This window comes from Epinephelus moara, chromosome 5 (assembly GCF_006386435.1).
Source record: "Epinephelus moara isolate mb chromosome 5, YSFRI_EMoa_1.0, whole genome shotgun sequence".
Classification (NCBI taxonomy): domain Eukaryota; kingdom Metazoa; phylum Chordata; class Actinopteri; order Perciformes; family Serranidae; genus Epinephelus; species Epinephelus moara.
The window spans coordinates 9,767,419-9,788,055 of record NC_065510.1 but is presented as its reverse complement, the minus strand read 5'-3'; the positions used below and the strand labels follow the sequence as shown (position 1 = coordinate 9,788,055).

At 41.5% G+C, this 20,637-nt stretch overlaps 1 protein-coding gene across 1 annotated transcript in view; it reads left to right on the top strand.

Annotated features, from left to right (window-relative positions):
• Positions 1-15,098, top strand: part of rnf38 (ring finger protein 38) — a 28,068-nt gene extending 12,970 nt beyond the window's left edge. Inside the window, exons 3-13 of the mRNA XM_050045188.1 lie at positions 1,001-1,062; positions 7,051-7,253; positions 7,803-8,196; positions 8,327-8,491; positions 8,778-8,948; positions 9,288-9,470; positions 9,600-9,703; positions 9,824-9,908; positions 10,160-10,281; positions 10,398-10,497; positions 11,431-15,098. Of these exons, the coding sequence (XP_049901145.1) occupies positions 1,001-1,062; positions 7,051-7,253; positions 7,803-8,196; positions 8,327-8,491; positions 8,778-8,948; positions 9,288-9,470; positions 9,600-9,703; positions 9,824-9,908; positions 10,160-10,281; positions 10,398-10,497; positions 11,431-11,493 (1,652 nt within the window). The 3' untranslated portion in view covers positions 11,494-15,098. The remainder of the gene's footprint in view (positions 1-1,000; positions 1,063-7,050; positions 7,254-7,802; positions 8,197-8,326; positions 8,492-8,777; positions 8,949-9,287; positions 9,471-9,599; positions 9,704-9,823; positions 9,909-10,159; positions 10,282-10,397; positions 10,498-11,430) is intronic.
• Positions 15,099-20,637: the final 5,539 nt, after the last annotated feature.

The window sequence follows — 20,637 nt, the reverse complement described above, 5'->3', positions numbered from 1 at the left end:
TGTGGAAAAACAAAAGAGTAAAAGTCTTAGCCGTGATGCAAGCGGCGGTATCATCAGAAAGCTTCTCTAATCCAGGATTACTGTGTTTATTTTGTGTGTGTGTTTGTGTGTGTGTGTGTGTGTGTGTGTGTGTGTGTGAACCTACATCCACTGCCTCTGATCTAAGACTATACCATATGTGTTTTAGTCACTTTTGTGCCGTACACACGGTCAGCACCCGTTCTCACAAACATGTTGTCATTGTTTTTTGCCGCTGTGTATTAAATCCAAGTTGCACAGGAACAATAACAACAAAAGGATTAAACACACTGCGTGTAGATAAACAAGAGTCTCTGGGTATAATGGTGCTATCAGTTTCAACAAAGGTATTACCAAGATGTTTTGTATATTGTATTGTAAAATAATACACAGTACAGTGATAATTAATACAGGAGCTCTATCCATACAGGTGCCAGGGCTCATCTGTAAATATGGGAAAGTGTTGAAAAGCAACTTAATGGTTTTTCTGCTCACATCAACTTGAGCTCTTTTTTTATATGTCAGATGCATCTGGTTGGTGCTCCAAATTGAATTGCATTAAAAAACAACAACTTATACATTTCTTCACAGTGATAATTAATCATAATGAATGGAAAAAATACACGTTTTCAACAATTTCCAGTTTTGTGTGGGGGGAATATAACTCAACTTACATGGTCTTACAAGCACTGAATGCCTTAATGTCCTGGCAAATGAGCTGATGTTCTGTTTTAATGAGACATATATGGTGATGAAACTTATTTTTTTATATTTTGATGTATTTGACATTCCAAACAAAATCTTGCATTGAATAAAAATGAATTCATTAATGAAAATCAGATGTGTAACAGTTATGAAATGTAGAGCATGTAGGGGCCCTGAGCAAGAATAACATTTTATATAAAAGCGAAGTTATAAACACTATGCTCTACACACTTAGGTATATGTCTCACTGTGTTTTCCCTTTACCTTCTCTGTGTAGGAGCCTCTGGCGGGTCCTACCACTGCCACCCCGATCATGCATACGGAGAGGAGAGCGATAAGGTAAGCCACACACTTTTAACATGCTTACATGTCATGATACAACATAAGAAGTTAAGTTGCACCCTATGCAGCCTGATTGAGCTCATGCTGTGCAATGACTCAATATTAGATAATTCTTCTCTGAGCTGTTGCTGGGTGAAGGACTGAGTCGCATACACAAAGAACTAGTTCCCAGCAGTGTGTGTGTGCGTTCACAACGTATATGCAGAGTGCAGTGTGTGAGTCTCCTGCTCCCCCAGTGAACTCATAGTTGTCTCAGAGAGTAGGAGGCTGAGTTGTAGCCAGTAAAAATGACTGGAATTATTTTGGTTGTGGTGCTGCCACAGCCATGAACTCAAGCAACCTATGGCTTTCACTCATTGTGGTGTGGAATATCCACTGTCAGAAAATGATGACTTCTTGTAAAATTTTGTCCAATTAAAGTAACTTGAGAATTTCTGCTACAGTTGCATCAATGGGAAACACTGCTTAGGCTGAAATAACTAAATGACAATGTAAAAATCTGAAGTTTTTCAGCAGAATTTGAGCCATTTTGATTGGAAGTTTAACTCTCAGGTTGTTAATCCTATTTATTGTGTATATGCTTTTAACAGTAGTACCTCCTTGAGAAAATCAAACACAGCACAGTTTGCAAATCTCAACTCTGCTATATGTTTAGCAAATGCTGAAGTATGTTTATACAGTATACGTTAAACACATTATACAAGCCTAGAGAGCCTGCATACAGAGCATGAGCCTGTGGCAAGTATGTCCCCTAAGGATGGAGAAATGTTAAGTGTGTAAGCACATTCCTTATGAGCTGTTGTGCTCACATCGCTCAACGCAGTTTTTGTTTTTCCTTCTTTTCATTTCATTAAAAAGGACATTGTCGGAGCTGACCATGCTTTTAAGTGATCAGTCAGTTGTGGAAACTTTTTGTTTTATCAGCTGATTACTGGAATGAAACATCCATGGACCCCACATGTCTGCAATGTCTACACTTAACATATAGTTTTTCTCAGACAGTGCTTGTTATTTATTAGACACTATGAAATTAAATTCACTAGAAAAAAGTTTACATATTGCACATTTTAAGCACAATATCACTGATAATTTTGAAGCAACCAATGTCAGATCAGTGCAGCTAGCTGGCTAACCTTAGCTTCTCTGCTTGTTTGGGCAGGCAAAATCCTATCTGAGTGGACACGACAGTTGGCTAGCTTACCAAATAACTTCACCAGCTAACTGATCCATGATACTAACTTGTGTATTATGACAAACAGTATTGATTTAGCCAACAGTAAATGAAGCAGTGGTACAAAGCGCTTTCTACTTAAGCCAGCTAGCAATAAATTAGCTACTCAACATAGATCTGTTGTTTGTAGATTCATAATGTTAGATGATAAAGTAATTTGCAAACAGATCATGGAGCCAATGGTCCAAATGAAATATAGGAACACTGCCAACAGTTTCGTTAATCTGAATATGATTTTAACTAACTCTCCAGCATTCTGTCAACATGAGGTTGATCTATCTGGCCAACTTGCAGGTGCTCTCTCATGGCTTCAGAGTGCGAGCACTGGAGCGCAAGCAATAGGATGATGACTGCAGTTCACGTAGGAGCCTCAGAGAGAGGTGTCACTAATAACAAGGCTTTTCTGAAAGTTACAGACAGAACCTTTAAAAAGCAAGCAGACGAAGCAGAAAACGGCAAAGAAGGAGAAGAGGGGAGGCAGGATGCTGAGGAAGGTGTTGCAGAAAGCTTCGAGGGAGAGAGGGGAAGGGAGGGAGGAGGGGAGGGAGGTGAGGCCAAAAACAGGGAGGGGGTATTGCTAATGATTTCACCTCCAGCTGTGGGACTTGGTTGGAGTGAGGGAAGGGAAAGGAGGGGAGGGAGGGGGAGGAAGGGAGGAACAGTGGCAGAGGAAACAAAATGGGCTTTGAAATCTTGTTGATGGAAAGAAAATAAGTGGGGGAGGGAGAAGTGTTTGAGTGTTAGTGGAAGCATGTCTGCAAATATTAATGAATCTGTAAAAGCAAATGACCATATTTGCTCAGTGTGCAGTGTGCACATTCATGCGCAATTTCTAGGGCACGAATGCTGGAAAAGAGAAACCTGGGCTCAGTTGTATTTCTTAGGTGTGTGATCGCATACACTCAGTGGGCCTCTCTTTATTTTGGTTCTCAGCAATGACAGCGAAGCCACAACAGCTGCTGGCCACAGTTACAGTGTGTGTGTGTGTGTGTGTGTGTGTGAGAGAGAGAGAGGATGCATGCACATCCCAAATGTGGACATAGTGAACTAGAACGTGGTAGGGTGTGTCTGTACTCGTGCTTTAGGATATCTGCCCAGCCTGGTGTGTGCACATGCTGAATGTGGACACAGTGAAAGGAATGGAGGGTGTGTATGTATGTGTGTGTGTGTGTGTGTGTGGTCTCCACACTGTGAGCACTGCAGAATGTGCTATAATATCAGCCATAGAGCTGTTCACAATGTTTCTGGGCCGCGCCAGGAGTCACCATGTGTGTCTGTTTGTGTATCTATCTATGTGTGTGTGTGTGTGTGTGTGTGTGTGTTGAGCCTCTGAGAGTCAGCAATTTTTTTTCTCTATTTTTCTGGCTTTAGAGGAAACATGTTTGGACCAGACGTGTGTGTGTTTATGTTCACAACCAGCACTCTATTAGAACATAAGGCCACATTAAGGCATATTGCTTGAGGACACACACACACATACACACACATGCACACACACGCACACACACTCCTTTGTCTGACACCGCTCCCCTCCAACTAACGCGGGTAGACAGGCCCATCAAACTTTCATACTAATGGGCAATAGTCTGCATGTGTTAAACCAGTGTGTGCATGTGTGTGTGTGCTTCTGTGTGTGCGTCCTGTCTAAGAACTTCTTGTCTTGTCCCCTCAGATTTTAAGTCGGGGTCTTGGACAGGATAGGACAGACAGAGGAAAAAGGGGGTGGGAGCAAGAGGAAGAGGGGGTTCAGCTTATCTGATGGAAGGAAAGGGGGGGATGGGAGGATGTTGTTGAGGAGGGTGGGGAGTGTGTGAGGAGGGAATATGTCAGGCTTGGGATGGAGGGGGTGGCTTAGATATGAAAATGGGCACAGTAGATGTCCCTAGGGTGTTGGTGTTGGGGCTAGGCTGGTACAGAGGTTGTGGGGTGTCGGTCGGAAGAGAGGGGGTTGTTGTTGAGAAGAGCAGAGTGGTTTGGGGGTTGGGGTGGATGGCTGGTACCCTCCAGCCTGTGTAGACACGGGCATAGATAGAGTGCGCCTTCCATGTCATTTTTTATTATAGTGTGTATCATAGCTTTACTTAATGAAGAAGTTAAGTATATATCTTTTTTTTAATTTACCAAAAAGAATATGCAGAATTTTTTAAATGTGTCTTTATGTCCAAATCTCTTTGTGTAGGACTCATCCTATGCTCAGACACTGTACATTAAATTGCATTTTGGGCGAACAGATTGCAATCAGATTGTGTTTGAACACATGGAATCATGGATGTACTGTGATCACACTTGAGCACAAGTGTAAATGCGATTGCATTTTCAAGCTACATACAACAACTACGTGGGCTGAAATACATAATTGCGCGCAACTGTTCTAAACCAGTGAGGCAGCAGCCAATAGCAAGTTAGTGAGCTAAGCTACCAGTAGGAAAGCTTGGGGATATTCAAGACACTTGTGGATGGAGTGAAGACAGAAGTATACAAGCAGATCTCTGCAATTTATGAGGCAATTGCAAAGAACAGTTTTGAGCAGAGCGATCTGATCTCAGTGTGGGCTCAGCGCAGCCAATCACTGAAAGCGCTCTTTGATTTAACGGGATGTGTGATTGGCCCACTACCGCAGCAACTACAACCCATACAGTCTGTGGTGGGTGAAGTCGGGCGCGGTGCATTTGACAGAGTTGGCAGTTCAGTGAGTCAATATGCCACCAAAATGTTTGCAAGTATGACTACACTACACCCCTGTGGTATCTGGTGACAATTTATGTAACCCAGATCTTCCATTCACATGATCGGTGTCAAATGAAGTAGAAATAAAAGGTGCTTTGATGAGGTGCTTTGATGGTATTTGTTTGACTTTAAGAATACTGGTTTTGGTACTGGTATCGTTTTTAAAATGACACCCCGCCCTAGTAACAACTATGAATGTTAGAATTGTTCAAGGCTGCGACATGTGGGAATGAACTGGAAACAACTGTGTTTGAGCACAAACAGTATGAATAAAAAATAAACATAAAACCAAAAATCCTTGTCAGTTATGTAAAAAATGTTTGGGTCATTCAACTGCACTATTTCAAAAGCTGGCTGGTAAATATATTCTACTATTACTTCCAGAAAGAATGAGGGGACAAAAATGTGTTTTGAACTACGGAAAGGGCAGGTGAGGATGCCTGTAGGTGTAATACAGTTTTGAAGGTGTTGGGACAGGCTCACCAATGCATCAGTCATCTTAGAAAAAGAAGTTCAGGCGTGGTAATTTGGATAAGATACATCTTTATTGTCAGTGTACACTGAAATTCAGAAGAGCAGACATAGACAGACACACTCCAAATCTTGGTGTGTAACCCTCGATAGGAGCCAAATGTGTTCTGTCATTAAGGGTCTGGTGCGCCCTGAGGCTCCACCAAGCTTCTCCTCTCTGTAATCTGTCTCACACACTCCTTCTATCCATACTTTTCCTTTTCTTCCTTTGTCCTTTCTGCTTTCCATTCCTCTTCTATCACTCAGTCCACTCTGGTCAAGAGTTAATGAAGTCATTGTTATTGTTTGTCTTTCCCATAAGCTGGTCAAGCCCAGGTCACATCCAGCACTACGAGCGAGCGATAGAGCCATTAGTGTACAGTGTGTTTAGGCTTTACAGTCAAAATACATTTCATCCATGTTTGTTGGAACAGCAGCGTCTGCCTCTAAAGAGCTTCAGAAGGTATTGTTCTTTATAGGCTGTAGAACTCAAACAGTGGCAGCTGCCCATGTGTGAATGTGAATTTGCGCATGTCTGCGGGCGTTTCCATAACTCTGTGTGTGTGTGTCTGTGTGTATGTGTGTTTCTGCAGCCTGCTCTCCAGCTGTTTCCTGTTAGCTATCACACTGCTCTCAAGGTTGCTGAGCTGTGTATGTGTGTGTCTGTGTGTGTGTTAAAAGTCACAGCCGCTGAGTCATTTTTATCACACTTTTACAACGTGTCTCTCCCACGAAGAGGAGAGGTGGAAGCACGGATCAAGTAAGTGGAGGGGGGAAAAAGTGTTGAGATGGTAACTATGAGGAAATGTGTGTGTGTGTGCGTAGAGTCTCTGTGGTGTCTCTTAAAGAACCGATGTGTTCTTCAGAACACAGCTAAGGTCTGCGTTAGGGTGAATGACTAAGAACTGACACATGAGCATGAGTGTGTGTGTGCTCTTGCCTCACCAAGTGCCAAGTGTGAGAGTCACTGCTTGACTGTAAGTGAAGTGACTCACAGATGAGTTGATAGGGTTGAAACAGAGTATATGATAACTCAGTCCAAACCTGGATGACTCTATGTTCAGCTATGTCACAGTTTTTCTGCGTATCGCTGACTTTTTTTGATTCTCAGAGAGAAAGTATTTGTTGAGCTCTCCAGTTGAGGGTGTGTTCGTATGACTCGCACATGGACTTGTGAGTGCTTGTCTTGCGTTTGCATTTCCTCACTCCAAGAGGAAGTGACTTTGCAGCCTCAGGGCCTCTGAGCGCTGGTGGTGTAATATGCTCTCTTTCACACACACATGCACACAAATGCATATGAGCACACACACTCTGGATCATACAGGAAATGCCATGAGTCACAAAGGAACTTAGTGTCTATGCACTAGTTTGGATTGTAGGCTAGAGGGACTGTAAAGCATGGTGAAATTGATTTGATACGAGTGCTATGGGTCACTAACCACAACACTCATCCTCTCTCCCACTCTCCTTTCCTTCCCTCTTTTCCCCTCCTCTGTTCTCCGCCTCTCCCTCTGCAGAGTGAGGAAAGCCCCAGTCCAAAGCGCCAGAGGCTGTCCAGTCAGTCTGTCTTGGAACAGCTAACCTCATCCGCCCCCCCACCATCCACTCCATCTCCCCCAATCCGCCCCTGGGAGTCAGGACCCCCAAGTCGGAGACAACCGCACCCCCACACACACTACCACCAGGAGAGATGCCTCACTCCTGCTCGGCACAGACGCAGGTAAGTTGGTTTCTTGGTTTCCACAACTTATGCCAGCCATACACTGGAAGACTTTGAAAAGACTTTGAAATTACTTAAAGTCTGAAACCCTCTCACATCTAAAGACAGTGTAAGTTTTACAGTTTGGATTTTGTCGCCTCAACTCTGTACTGGCCTCTGTTGTTTGTCAGTGCTATTTTAGTGGAAGAAGACTGTGGAAATAAGAGGCAAACCTTTTCAAAATTAAGATTTCTCACTAAAATAAAAGCCGGCAGGTGGATCAGATACACACAGAAATAAACATGGACTCCTGTTCACTTCACAGCTCAACCGGTTTCTCCTCAGTTTTCACAGTACAAGAGAACCTGAAACTTGTTCACATTCTTGCGCCTCCTCAGAGTCCCCTCCATGTTCACTGTCCACTTGCTTTGCTGTGTCTTGTTTGGTGAAAACTGCCTAAGATGGTGAAACCGTTACAAAAGTCTATGGTGTAAGGCTGGCCTTAGTTCCACTGTAAAAAGTAAACTGAGTATCCCAAATGTAAACCTGTCCCTCTCTTCCCACCTCCAGCCCGCCAGCAAGGCGACAGCGCGGCCGTCTCTCCAGACCCACCCGTCACTTGCCTCCCCATCACCACCCCTCCACCCAAGGCCCCGCACCTCGTCTGTCACCATCGGAGCACCAGGATGAAAACTACCACCACAACCTCCATCCCTCCACACACCAGACATACCCAACCCACACGCCCAGCGCCTACGGCCAGCCTCCCACAACCGGAGGTGCGGGCGCAAGTTTGGAGGAGCCCCGAGCTTTCCACCCTCCCACCTTGTCGCCGCGACTACTGCACCCGGCTGCTCACCACCACCACCACCCCCATCATCATCATCACCATCATCATCATCAGCAACAGCATCACGCAACGCAACAACAGCAAGGAGCCATGGTCATGGACTTGCATGAACAGGTAAGTCTGCAAATACTTTCAAGTTATGTGTGAGACTGACATGAGACAGTGTGTGTGTGTGTGTGTGTGTGTGTGTGTGTGTGTGTGAGAGAGAGGCTGCATATTAACTGTGGTGTGTTTTCTCCCTTAGCTGCAGCAGGCCAGTGTACCAGTCTCCTACACAGTGACCCCAGTCCCTCCACACGGTCTCGCAGCACCTTTGTGTAGTGGCCAGCACCTTCCCCCTACCTGTTCTTCACAACAACAAGTCCCCGCCTGCAGTGTGGTCTTCAGCACTGGACAACACTACCACCCGGTGAGAGGAACACAGCAGCGTGCAGTTTGTAGGAGTGTGTGGGTTTGCTTGCTAATATAAACAGTACACTTTGTGCTGCACAGTCTTCCTTCCAACTTAACCACAGAAAAAGTTCTCAAAAGGAAAGTGGGGTAAAAGTAGACCTACAGAACGGTTCCCTGTCTGAGGGGGCTTATTATCTTCCAGGTCTTGGCTGCCACCTTGTGGCAATATATGGCACATTACACATGCATTTAAAATGTTTCTCATTTTCTTTCCTTTCTCTTGTTCTCCACCACTTTTCCAGATGCTACCGGCGTGTTCAATGCAACATTTACCGGTGCCGTATGCCTTTCCCTCGCTGCTGTCCAGTGACCCTCAGTTCCTGCTTCCACATCCACCCCACCTCTCCCACCACCCACCCCATCTCCCCACACCCGGACAGTTCCTGCCTTTCCAGACGCAGCAGCCACGATCGGTACGTGAATGGTTTATGTTTTTATAGTTTATCTGGTATTTATTTATTTTTACTTGCGTTATTCTGTGCGAAAAATAACGCCAACACATGAACTTGGGTTTGTAAAAAGGAAACCATTAATATGGGTGAAGTTTTTGTTTGCTCACTAGTAATTGTAGACCTAAAAAGCAATTCTAACTAATAATGAATCCCCAGTTGTGATAGTTTTCTTGTCCGATAACAGCGGGATATCTTCTACCTAGAAATGATATTAATTTATTATCATTAAAATACCTTTGGCCCAGTTATTGTGCCACCACTATCATGACATAATTGATAACGTAGTGTGTTTCTTCTCAGCCCTTACAAAGGATTGAAAATGAGGTTGAGCTTCTAGGAGAGCAGCTTTCAGTAGGTGGAGGCTTCAGCTACGCCCACCATCACCACCACCATCACCACCAGCCTCCCTCCACTCTGCCGCCCTCCACCCCCCTCCAGTTCCTTTCACACCATGACCCCCTGTCGCAGGAGCTCTTTACAGTGGTGAGTACAAATTCATTACCATGACATCATCATCATTTGTTTGCATTATAATATACAGTTATGGTAAAATGAAGCTTTAACGCTTGGTTGAATAAATTGATTTTCTTTTCTTTGTCCCACCTTTCACAGCCCTATCCCCACTTTATGCCTCGACGATTCACAAGCCGGCGATACCGCTCTCAGCAGGCTGTACCCCCATCACCATACCACCCCAGCTTCCTGCCTTACTTCCTGTAAGTGTTTTTCACTTCCTCAAATTTATGTTGGAACTGCCCAGGTGAATTTGCAATTAATTTGAATATAGCACAGAGACGTAGCAAATTAATTTTGTGTACCTTGTCTTCCAAATACAGGTCCATGCTTCCTATGCCCCCAAATGTGGCCCCCACTATCAACCTAGAGCTGGATGTAGACGACGGAGAGGTGGAGAACTATGAGGTAAGACAAATTGTAGCCATAGCATTCAGCAGCATTCAGTACATTAAAAAAATAGTAATAATGATAATACATGGTACAAGGTAGGATTTCATTGAAGTCTTTATAAGGGACTTCTGTTCTCATCCCATATATAACACATGTATAATTTGTTATCCAGTTGCTACCTGTTACTTTCCACACAACTTTAACAGTTTATGAACATGGCCAGAACTTTGTTCTCTAAACTTAATATTTCTGCGTGAACCCCTCAGGCCCTTTTGAACCTCGCAGAACGTCTAGGAGAGGCCAAGCCCCGTGGTCTTACTAAGGCAGATATAGAACAGCTTCCATCATACAGGTTCAACTCCAACAACCATCAGTCTGAGCAAACACTGTGAGTACCTTTCTGCCTTTAAAAATTCTCATGTGGTGAAGAATCTTTCATGTGGGTGGCTGCAGGTGTGTACAAGATGCTGTTTTAAATGACACCAACCTTGCTTTGTTTTCCAGGTGTGTGGTATGTATGTGTGACTTTGAGTCTCGCCAGCTCCTGAGGGTCTTGCCATGTAATCACGAGTTCCACGCCAAGTGTGTAGACAAGTGGCTCAAGGTGAGTAAAGACACTCAGCTATTTGGGTAACTGAAAATGTATGGACTGTTTCCCACTTTGCCCTTAAAGCCAGGTCACACCAGATAGTGACACAGTGAAATTCATCCATGTGTCTTTGCATAACATTTAATTCTGGAAGCTTGGTAATGTAGCGACTACCCACAGGACTAGTTGGCGAACTACTGTAGATAGTGAGTAAATGGCTGATGTGCTTGCCAGCTGGAACATGCTACCACTAGTCTGTCACAATAACTCTCTGGGCTTGTTTCTGTTTCATCAGTGCAGGGCCCTGGTGTTTAGTTTTCAGGATATTACATCTTTTCATTTAATTATTGAAGGGAGAAAAAGGCTTTCTGAGTTAACAAGCTAGCTAACTGACAGTTAGCAGACATTTAGCTAGCTTCCATAGCTACCATCAACTCCTGTTTCATACTGTTTACAAACCATTCCTGTTTGTGGAGCAGTTTTCACTCTGACATATAATATATATATAACGGTTCGATAGAAGAAGATGGAGCGACACAGCTAATAAGCGATGATAGCTTCATGGGATTTAGACTCTTGAAATCAGCAATGTCAAAACTGATATTTGACAGATATTGGTGTAGCTATAGCTTGCTATTGGTCAGTGCTGTAAATTTGGGTGTCTATGTTTACAAAAATTGAAATTTGTGCAGATTTACTTCATGCTCCTATAAGCAGATCCTTGATTGCTGCAGTGCAAGTGTAATGAATTTATTTTGCCACTAAATTTTACTTTTTTTAAATACTGGTGTGACTGGGCTTTTAATCAGCTGACTTCTAAACAGCTTCCATAAACACAAATTCAACACTTTTTTAACCGTGGTGTTCACATCTAATATGTATTCATATTTTAGATAAATGTGTGTTTATCGGTTTAACGCTCACCTCCTTATTTTTTGTTCTCTCCAGGCTAACCGAACCTGCCCTATCTGTCGAGCCGATGCCTCTGAGGTCCAGCGGGATTCCGAGTGACCTCATATCAACACCCTGAATCCCCGACTCCCCTTCTTGGATGCACCAACCAATCAATGAACTTCTCTCCCTCTGTCGTACGCCTCCGTTCACACATTCTGCCACATAACTGGGACCAGTGCTCCTATTTCCTTTCACTCTTTGTCCCCCAGGACACTGAACAGTAACTCTCACCTGGGATCAGCAACTTTCTACTGACTCGTGCTCACTTTATCGCTGGACTTCCTAGGCCTTCTGTTTGGACTATTACGCCCCTACTACTCTGCCTTCTGCTCATGGTTACCCCTTACTAAGAATTGCCTTTGAAACACATACACTCAGTGTCATGTGCAGGTGGACATATATATATATATATATATATATATGTGTATTTTTTTAAACGTTATGAGCCCTCGACAGAAAGAAAGACTTTCTTTGAAAAACGTCTGTATAGTTGTACTAACAAACATTTAGGGAGAATTGGCAGTCCAAAGATTATAATAATTCCATTGTTATTGTTCTGGTTATGATTAAGCATTCACATCTTGGCTTGCAGAGACTGTCATTTTTACTAAACCCATTATAATTGCAGTTGAACAGTATCAGTCCATTTTAATATCTTTATGTGTATTCTTGCATTCCTTGGCGTGAGAGCAGTCTGTATGGGGTGAAACAAAGATACTGTACACTGTGTATCAAAGAGTGAGCGACTTTGGAACAGTGAAAAATAGACTTTATTTTCTCTATATGTGTGTCTGTGTGCAAGTGTGTGCCAGTGTGTGTCCTTGGGCTTGTGTGTGTGTGTGCGTATGCGTATGTGTGCGTGTGTGTTACTCCTCCTGTGGTATTTATACAGTTCATGTGGTACAGTGCATTGACTTCCTTAATCCTGTTGTTTCCACTCTACTTCAGATAGATTTAGACTCACTGGAAGCTGAGGGTAACTTCAGACCTTTTATAGCCGAGATCTGTTCAAAAATCAAAGTTTAAAATCAGAGTGTAGGACCAGGAACACCTCCACGGAAGTTAACAATGCTTTTATGTCATGTTTCTTTCTTTTTCTTTCTAAGCCACGCATCATTGACACACTTCGAATCCCATCACTTCATGTCTGGCCATCTGCATTGTTTTTGTCCCAAATGAGTAAAGGAAACAGATAGGGACTATTTTTCTTTATTTCAACACATCCACCAAGCTCTCCCCCAAGACACATTTATGTGAATATAGTTGGATCTTACAGGGCTGACAAGGTGGATGCAAAACATTCATGAAAACTGTCACCGAAATACTCACACATGCTCAGTTTACTAGCTTTCTTACGGGAATGAGGCCTTTGAAAACACGCATCTATATCTGTCTTATATCTGCACCCATGCAGCGTTTTGTCGGTGTTGGTAGATATACATGCAATGATTTCTCCATCATTGACAGGGAACAAGTTTGAAGAGACTTAAAAGGTCACAGCTAAATCTACTGTTTCAGCAGACGGTGGATGTGACACTTCAGCACTTTAATACGTAGATTTAAGACCTACACGCTCTTTTCATTCTGAACAAACACTGATCAGTTTCCCACAGTCCATGTTTGTATGAGAACAAACATTCAAACGCATTAAATACATGTATGTTCTCCACATTGACTTCCAGCACCTACAGTATCCCAGTATGTCAGTTCCTTTATATTCTCACTGCACATCTGTCTGTTTTTCAGAGTTTTTGGGGCTCAGTTTCTTCACAGTTCTTTATCTCTGTAAGGCCCATGTCAGCATGTGATAATGTAACTCAGAGATGTTCACCTCATGCAAAGAGCAGGCTTTCAGTGTAAACATGGCCGCAAGCAGCAGTCCTGGGTTCAGCAGCAGCTCAGTTGCCAAAAGCAAAGCCACAAGTAGCAGTGAATGGGTTTCAGGCTTCAAAAAAACTGAGCAAAGTCACTTTGGCTGGCCTAATTTTCATTAGTTTCTCACATAGTCGTTTCATTATTACAATGTAAGCAACATTTAAATAATTGCACACTTAAAGCCCCGCCCTTTGCTCTGCCTTTATTGGATGTGAATGAACCTTTGGATGCTTGTTCAGGATGTAGTGCTGGATGTCTCCACTGAGTTTAATTGGGATTCCCCCAACACAGCTTGACTTATGGCCTATTTCCTGCTAAGCCCTGCCCTTTGCGAAGACTTTTTGACTGATGCCTGCCATGTTTTTGACCGGTCTTGCTCATTTGTAACAGAATTGTGTAGCTCCGTCCTGCAATGCTGGATACCGAATTTGTATTGATACAGTCAAATCTAAAAAAGTAGATGTCACATTGCTGTTTTTCCCTTGTGCAAATTAGCAACAACTCCGTAATGGTCGCCTTTATTGTCCGAGAGGCTTTTTGTTGAGCACATTGAGGTGTAGATGTTATTCAGACTTATGTAGTGTGGGGTGTGGTCTTTAAAAATGTTAAAATATGGGTCCGCCATCAAGCTGATTGGGATCAAATTTGATGTGAAGCACTGGGACATCGTTTCCACCATTGGTGCCAAGTTTTGTGTCTCTAGCTTGTTCCAGCTCACAGCAAATTGAGCAGCACCACGAAAAAAAAAGACTAATAGGCCATGCCCACATGCAAGTATCAAAATGACAGGTCAGATCCTTGTTAATACTTGTCCCCACAGAATGTGCACAAAATTTGGTGAAATTCTGTCCCTTGGGTTTTGAGGTACACAGTTCTTGCATTTGTGGCACCCTCTATGGGTTGGGCTCGTAATGCCTGGGTAGGCCTGTTCCCCAACACATACTGAAGATATCCACCAAGATTTATGATGATGAGTTATGGCCAATATCCTGCTCATCCCTGCCCTTTGCAAAGACATTTTGATTGGTGTGTCCTGTGCTACTATGAATACTAAATTTTCTGACACAAAATTACAGTGGTGCTAATTTTATTTTAACCATTAAACATGGGCAGAGTAAAGTAGATATCACTTCACAGTGAAATGAAACATGTTCAGGAACATATACAGACATTTATTGACCATTAAAAATAGTTTTATCACAAACTACACTCTCCCATCTCATCACATGTGACAATACATTACCTTCCCTTCATCCTTGCCTCCACATGTTGACATCTGGTACACTCTCCGGCAGTCATCAAAGTACCAGGCAACAAAAACTGCACAAATACTGTATTGTATACCAGGACCAACAATGATGTAAGAAGTGTTAATTATCTCTGGCTTAAAATACATTTAACGTCCACTCGAGGGGTGTGTCCAAGTGTACGTCCTGCTGGTGCAACCGATCCACTTAAGGAACCACTTTTGTGGGCTATGTGTGACACGTTCACTATTTCTCTACTGCTTCCCACAGGCTCTGGTAAACATTTAGGTGTTCAGAGTCATCCTTTATTTTTTGGCCTCAGGGTGGTGCTAGGGAAAGGTAATAAAGTATTTTATATCAGCTGTTTGTTTTTTTTTTCTCACAGAAGTACATGACTTTCTCAATGAATTACCAGATTGTTTTTTTTTTTTTTTTTAATGAACTGTATTATTCTCATATGCGTTTATCAACATGCTGATTGGATAAATCCATAAATGCAAAATAATCCATTTAGGGATTTATCAAATAAAATCTGTAAATGAAAAGAAGCTGTTTTTTTTGTTTTGTTATTACAATAGATCCTCATTAGTTGTTTACTTGGTAATGACTAACCCACTCTTCCTGGGTTACAAAACATTGTATATTGCACTCACACTACATGCAGCAGACCTCCATTATACAGTTACAGCAACAATTTCACCTCTTTAAACAATAAAATCACACACACACACAAAAAACAAATTTATGACAGAGATATAAATAAATGTTAACAAAATAAAATCATTTTTACCATAACCTTTTGCAGCGGTAATACTGTTAAATTTGCCACAGGCGTTCCAGGATATGAGGGCTGATACTGATGATTAATGTCAAATATTTATCTACCATTCAAAATCATTTACAGTGTTTGAACTGAAGTGCTAGCTTACATTTAGAAACAAAGCTCTGGCATCACAGAGTCTGACAGGTTAGATGAGACTGTCTGGCATCACAGAGTCTGACAGGTTAGATGAGACTGAAGTTTTTGTGATTGTAAAATAATTCTATATTATTTTAAGTTGCCTTTAAATGAACAGATAGTTCAAATAGGGGATGTAAAGGTTTAAGGGTTTAAGTTCAGAACACATCTGTATCCCACCTCTAAAATAACCTACATAGTAATTCCAAGGAGGTTTTGAGTATGCAGTGTGGTCCCACAAGAGGAGCGACAACTTAAATGTGGCTATAGGCCTACTTAATAAAACAGTAAGTGTGCACATTAAACCATTTCAAAATTCATATATATTTTTGGTTTAACAGCCAAAAAATATCAGTAGCCTAAACATGAACAACTTCCTGCCAAATTCGAAAACTAGAGTGCTAAAACGCAAATTTGCTCTGTCATCAAGTGTAAAGTCTGGAGCTGCTCCAAAGACAATGAATTGGGAAAGATGTTATAGACAACACTGAGAGCACCCAGGGGATTGTTCTGAGCATATGGGTACATTTTATGTGTCAGGACAGAACACGACAACAGAATAAAGCTCATTTGGGTTTTTTAAAAAATTAAAAACATTTTGTGGGTCCACAAAATCAGGTTCCCCTTCATTGTTTATGGAGCAGCTCCAGACTTTATATCCTATGACATCACAAGTTTGAGACTTGGTCCTCTGGTTTCTGGCTTTGAGAGAGTAGCTTATGATCACAATAGTGATGGAACTTTCCTAGCCTATGGAAATAACTTATTTGAATTCAGTGTCCCACAGTATAGTGCGCAGAGTAAATGAGGGTGCTGTTTGCAGTTAAAAACACTGTGAAGAGTGAAACAGCTTGAGAAACAACAACAGAAAAGTATTAAATCTTTTTTTTTCTGGCAGTATGAACTGTGTACATAAGTGTACATATTTCATCATTTCCTGAAAGAACAAAATGGTAAAATACATAATTTATTGTAAAATAATTGCAAAAACAATGCTATGAATGCAGGCTACACACATGCTCAGTATGTTATATGGACATCTGTCGCCCTCTGGAGGAGGAATAGTGCAGTACAGTGACCAAAGCCTGCTGTCTTCAAAGATCAAGTGTGCATTCCCTGTTTAAAAGTAGCTCATAGCTGAGTTCCCTCAATGTGCTTTTTTCTGTGTACTATCTATCTGCTGTTTCAGGCAATGTCTGAGGTGTTTCCTTCTTCAACTACCATAAGAATCCCCTCATATATTGCATGAAAATCAATTTTTATCACTACTTGAAACAACAAAATATTGAATACAAAAGTCAAAATGAGCAGTATATGTGAGTGCTAAACGATGTCACTGATTTATTCATGTTCGCATTCATTACTGAAGGAAATCACTGGAAATTGGTCTACACATCATTTATCCTGACTGATGCCAGCCTGCTTGTCCTGTGCTGGATGGTCTGCAGACATTGTTGTTGCAGTACTGTTCCCCACCATGCAAGGTGGGCTCCTGTCCTCTGGGACTTGTTTATGCTCCATTATCAGGTGCCCATTCTCGAGGCTCAGGTGAAGGAAAGAGAGGTGATGATGCTTTTAGTATCAGCCTTCATCTCTTAATCCTTGAAGAAGATGGAGTGTCATTTGATCTTAAGTAGCACATTTCCTTACAACACACCTTGGACTTGAACTGCCCTTGTCCACCGATGCAGTGAAGACAGGTTTGTGGGATGCCACCAGCAAGTTTGAAATCATGGTGACAGAGAGACTGTGAGAGTTCTTTTACCTTTATATGTGTTTGTACATCAGTGTGTTTGGTGATTTTGGTCAGAATTACAGTAAAAGGATTTCACTGTTAACTGTGGACTCCCAGTCTTTGCTCAGCTTCCACATGACTGGATTACCAACTGGGCAAAGCAGGCAACTGCCCTGGGGCCACAGGAACCGGCTCCATCAGGTCTTTCTAAATCCAATTATGTAGGCTAGTTATGACGCATGTGATGACTAAGTGGAGATGAACACATCACTAAATTCAAACAGGTTGCACCACTCATGCTACTTATTTTAATACATACAGTAATTGCCAGGTGAAGCAGTTGTTTAGTTAAGCAAAACAACTGACAAAGCTAATATTAGCTTGCTAATATATGACTCATATATTGGACCTGACATCTTATCAAATACTTGTTGATAATAATGCAAATCGGAAGGATTTTAAGTTACATTTCACAAAGATAACACCTCAAATTATAGACTTGTGAATAATATTTAGCTAAATAACCAAATAATGTTAGCTAGATTTATGCAAGGAAACTTTAAGGCAAAGGCAACTCAAAGTGCTTCAGAAATAAGTCAAGTCAAAGTTCATTATAGCCCAATAACAAAGCCTGAAAGGGCTGTCTAAATAATAATTGCAATTCAATTTCAGTTTATCTTTAAAGCCCAATATCACAAATCACAATTTGCCTCAGAGGGCTTTATAGCATATGACATCCCTCTGTCACTGGACCTTTAAAAATGTTTGTAGTTTCCTTGAGTTAATGATAGCATTAGGCCCATTATCATTCTAAGTGGCATAAATTCTACTAACTCTAAAATGCACATACATTATTTCTACATGTATGCATAATAAAGTCACACATACATTTACAAAGGATTCACAGTTATGTTTCATATATAATTTGCAGTTTGTGATTCCACAGTGACTTCCTGTCTACATTGTTGGTTGCTTTTGACTGGACAGGGCTACAAATGTTTCCTTGCAACTGATTTACTCTGACTTTTATAGTTTTCGTGTAAGAGACCCTTCATGTGGTGCTGTAACAATCAGAAAAATTTGTTTCAGACATAATGGGAAATGCATGTGGATACCCTCTCTAGTTGGAACAGTAACTTGGAAATTTTGGAACACAGCTTAGATACAGAAATATGGCAGATGTTTGATTTATGGTTAAGAACTTTTTACTGATTCACCCATAGCACATACATTTTTGCTCACAAGTAACTTGCAATGTGGTATGAGGTTGTACCTGTTGGTTGCTGTCCACATAGCGTGACCTCGAGGACATTCATGTGAGCCACACTGGATCGTTTTGTGGGCTAACTTTTCGAGCAAGAGACTGTGAAATACTATCCACCTCAGACACAAACATCATGTAAAAATAGCTTAGTATTGTATACACCATAAAATGATTATGTTTATACATGGCACTTTATATGCCACCCTTCACATTATTGTAGGCCCAGTTTAATATGCAACTCAATTTCATATAATGTAGGCTATGTAGTAGGGGGTCACTGCTCCATCTCTTTCAGCTAAGGGATCCTTGCCTTGAAAAACATGGAAGACAACTGGTCTATGTTGTTTCCACATTATGACTGTCACAGCTCATGAACGCACCAATGTCAAAAAAATGACATCCAAACTCAGGACATGGGACCATCTGAGGAGCACATGAATGCAGCACAAGTCTTTACTAAGTAAGAGATTTGTCAAGTTTTAATGGTGCAACCTGATTCACTAAATCAACAGTTTGAGTTATTTACACTAAGAATTTTACACACACACATTTAGTGGTTTATGAATAGCTGGTGCAACCCAAACCCCCAGGGACCACTCAAAACCCAACATACATTGTGTGGAAATAATAAAGTAAAAAGTCAACTAATGTTACAGGGACTTCAGATGGGTCTTATACCATGACCTAATCTTGAGGCCCTGTCAAATCATTCTTTTTATTTCAGCTGATGTTGTGCTTACATGAGAAATATGTTAATTTGTGTTAATGTTATTACCACAAAAAACCCGGGGTAATGTCATATTTCAGCATAGTAATAATGTACACAATGCAGACAGAGTGAGAGGAATGGCAGGTTAATGGAGGCCTTGCTGCCTATTTTTCCCTCCAGCAGGATGACCAAGTCATAAACTTCCACATAAGTCACTACAGGAGTGTTACAGGAACAAATGGGATGCTGAAGCATAAATACATAAATGCAAAGTGTGTTTTTTACTTTGTTTGTTACTTCAAAACCACAGTCTGCCTTCAAACTGTAGAGCTATAACATTAATCATTAGGCTACTATCGCCATCTAGTGGTGATACAGTATATGCATGACCACATAAAATGCATGTATTCATTTCTATACCTCTTACCTTTGGCTTCAATGAGCTTAAATTTTTAGAAATCATATTTAAAGCATACAACAGGTAATGATAGAGAAAATATAAACTGTTTATTTTACCTGCATCTTTGGGAGATTTTGGTCTTGACTGTCTGTATATCCACCTTTACACTAGCCACCACATACAGAGCTGTTGTGGCAGGTCAACCCGAGCCATTAGCTGATGTCTGACCGAGATGATTTTGCAAGAAATGTCTGATTGTTTGAACCAGATCCAAGCTGCTGTCACGATGTATCAGTAAAGTGGTAGGTGTTGCACAGAGAGTCAGCTAATCTGCCTAATCTGAGTGACACACTTCCATAACATCAGGAAATGTAATCAGCTACACTGAAATATCGTGCCAGCGAATGAGATAGATTCATTTTAAGGACTGCCTTTCAGAGACATCACCTCCATTGCTACCTGAAGTGAACTTACTGCTGTTTCAGTTCTTACATGCCATGGGTTATGATCTAACCTGCCTTGTGCACATATCCAGGTGCCACCAGCAAGTTTTTAACAATCTCATTGATAATCCAATCATGCTCCATGGTCACTGTGACAAGATCCTCTTTCATTTCATTTCATGGCCATGAACATCATCTGTAACTTGTGAACATGCCTCAGTGAGCCAAGAGATGTGTGTTATTCAGACAACAGAGTGTGTTCAAGTATGTTGCTTGATTCAACTTTTGGAAACTTTTCTAGACCGTATTCAGTTTGTCCAACAACATAACAACACATTCATATATACATGTCTGTTCCTGTACTGTTTGTGTAATACAGGCAACGAGTACGGAAAAGCATTTTATCCATCTTAAAAACCCTTGAACTATGTTGAGCGAAATGGAAAGGGAAGCCTGTGAAGAACAGAATCCGAAGGTTCTATATAACATAATATTCTGCAAGTTAAATGAATGTAAGTCAAAAATAGTGAGGTAGTGAGGAATTTTGCCAAATCAAATCAAATCAAATCA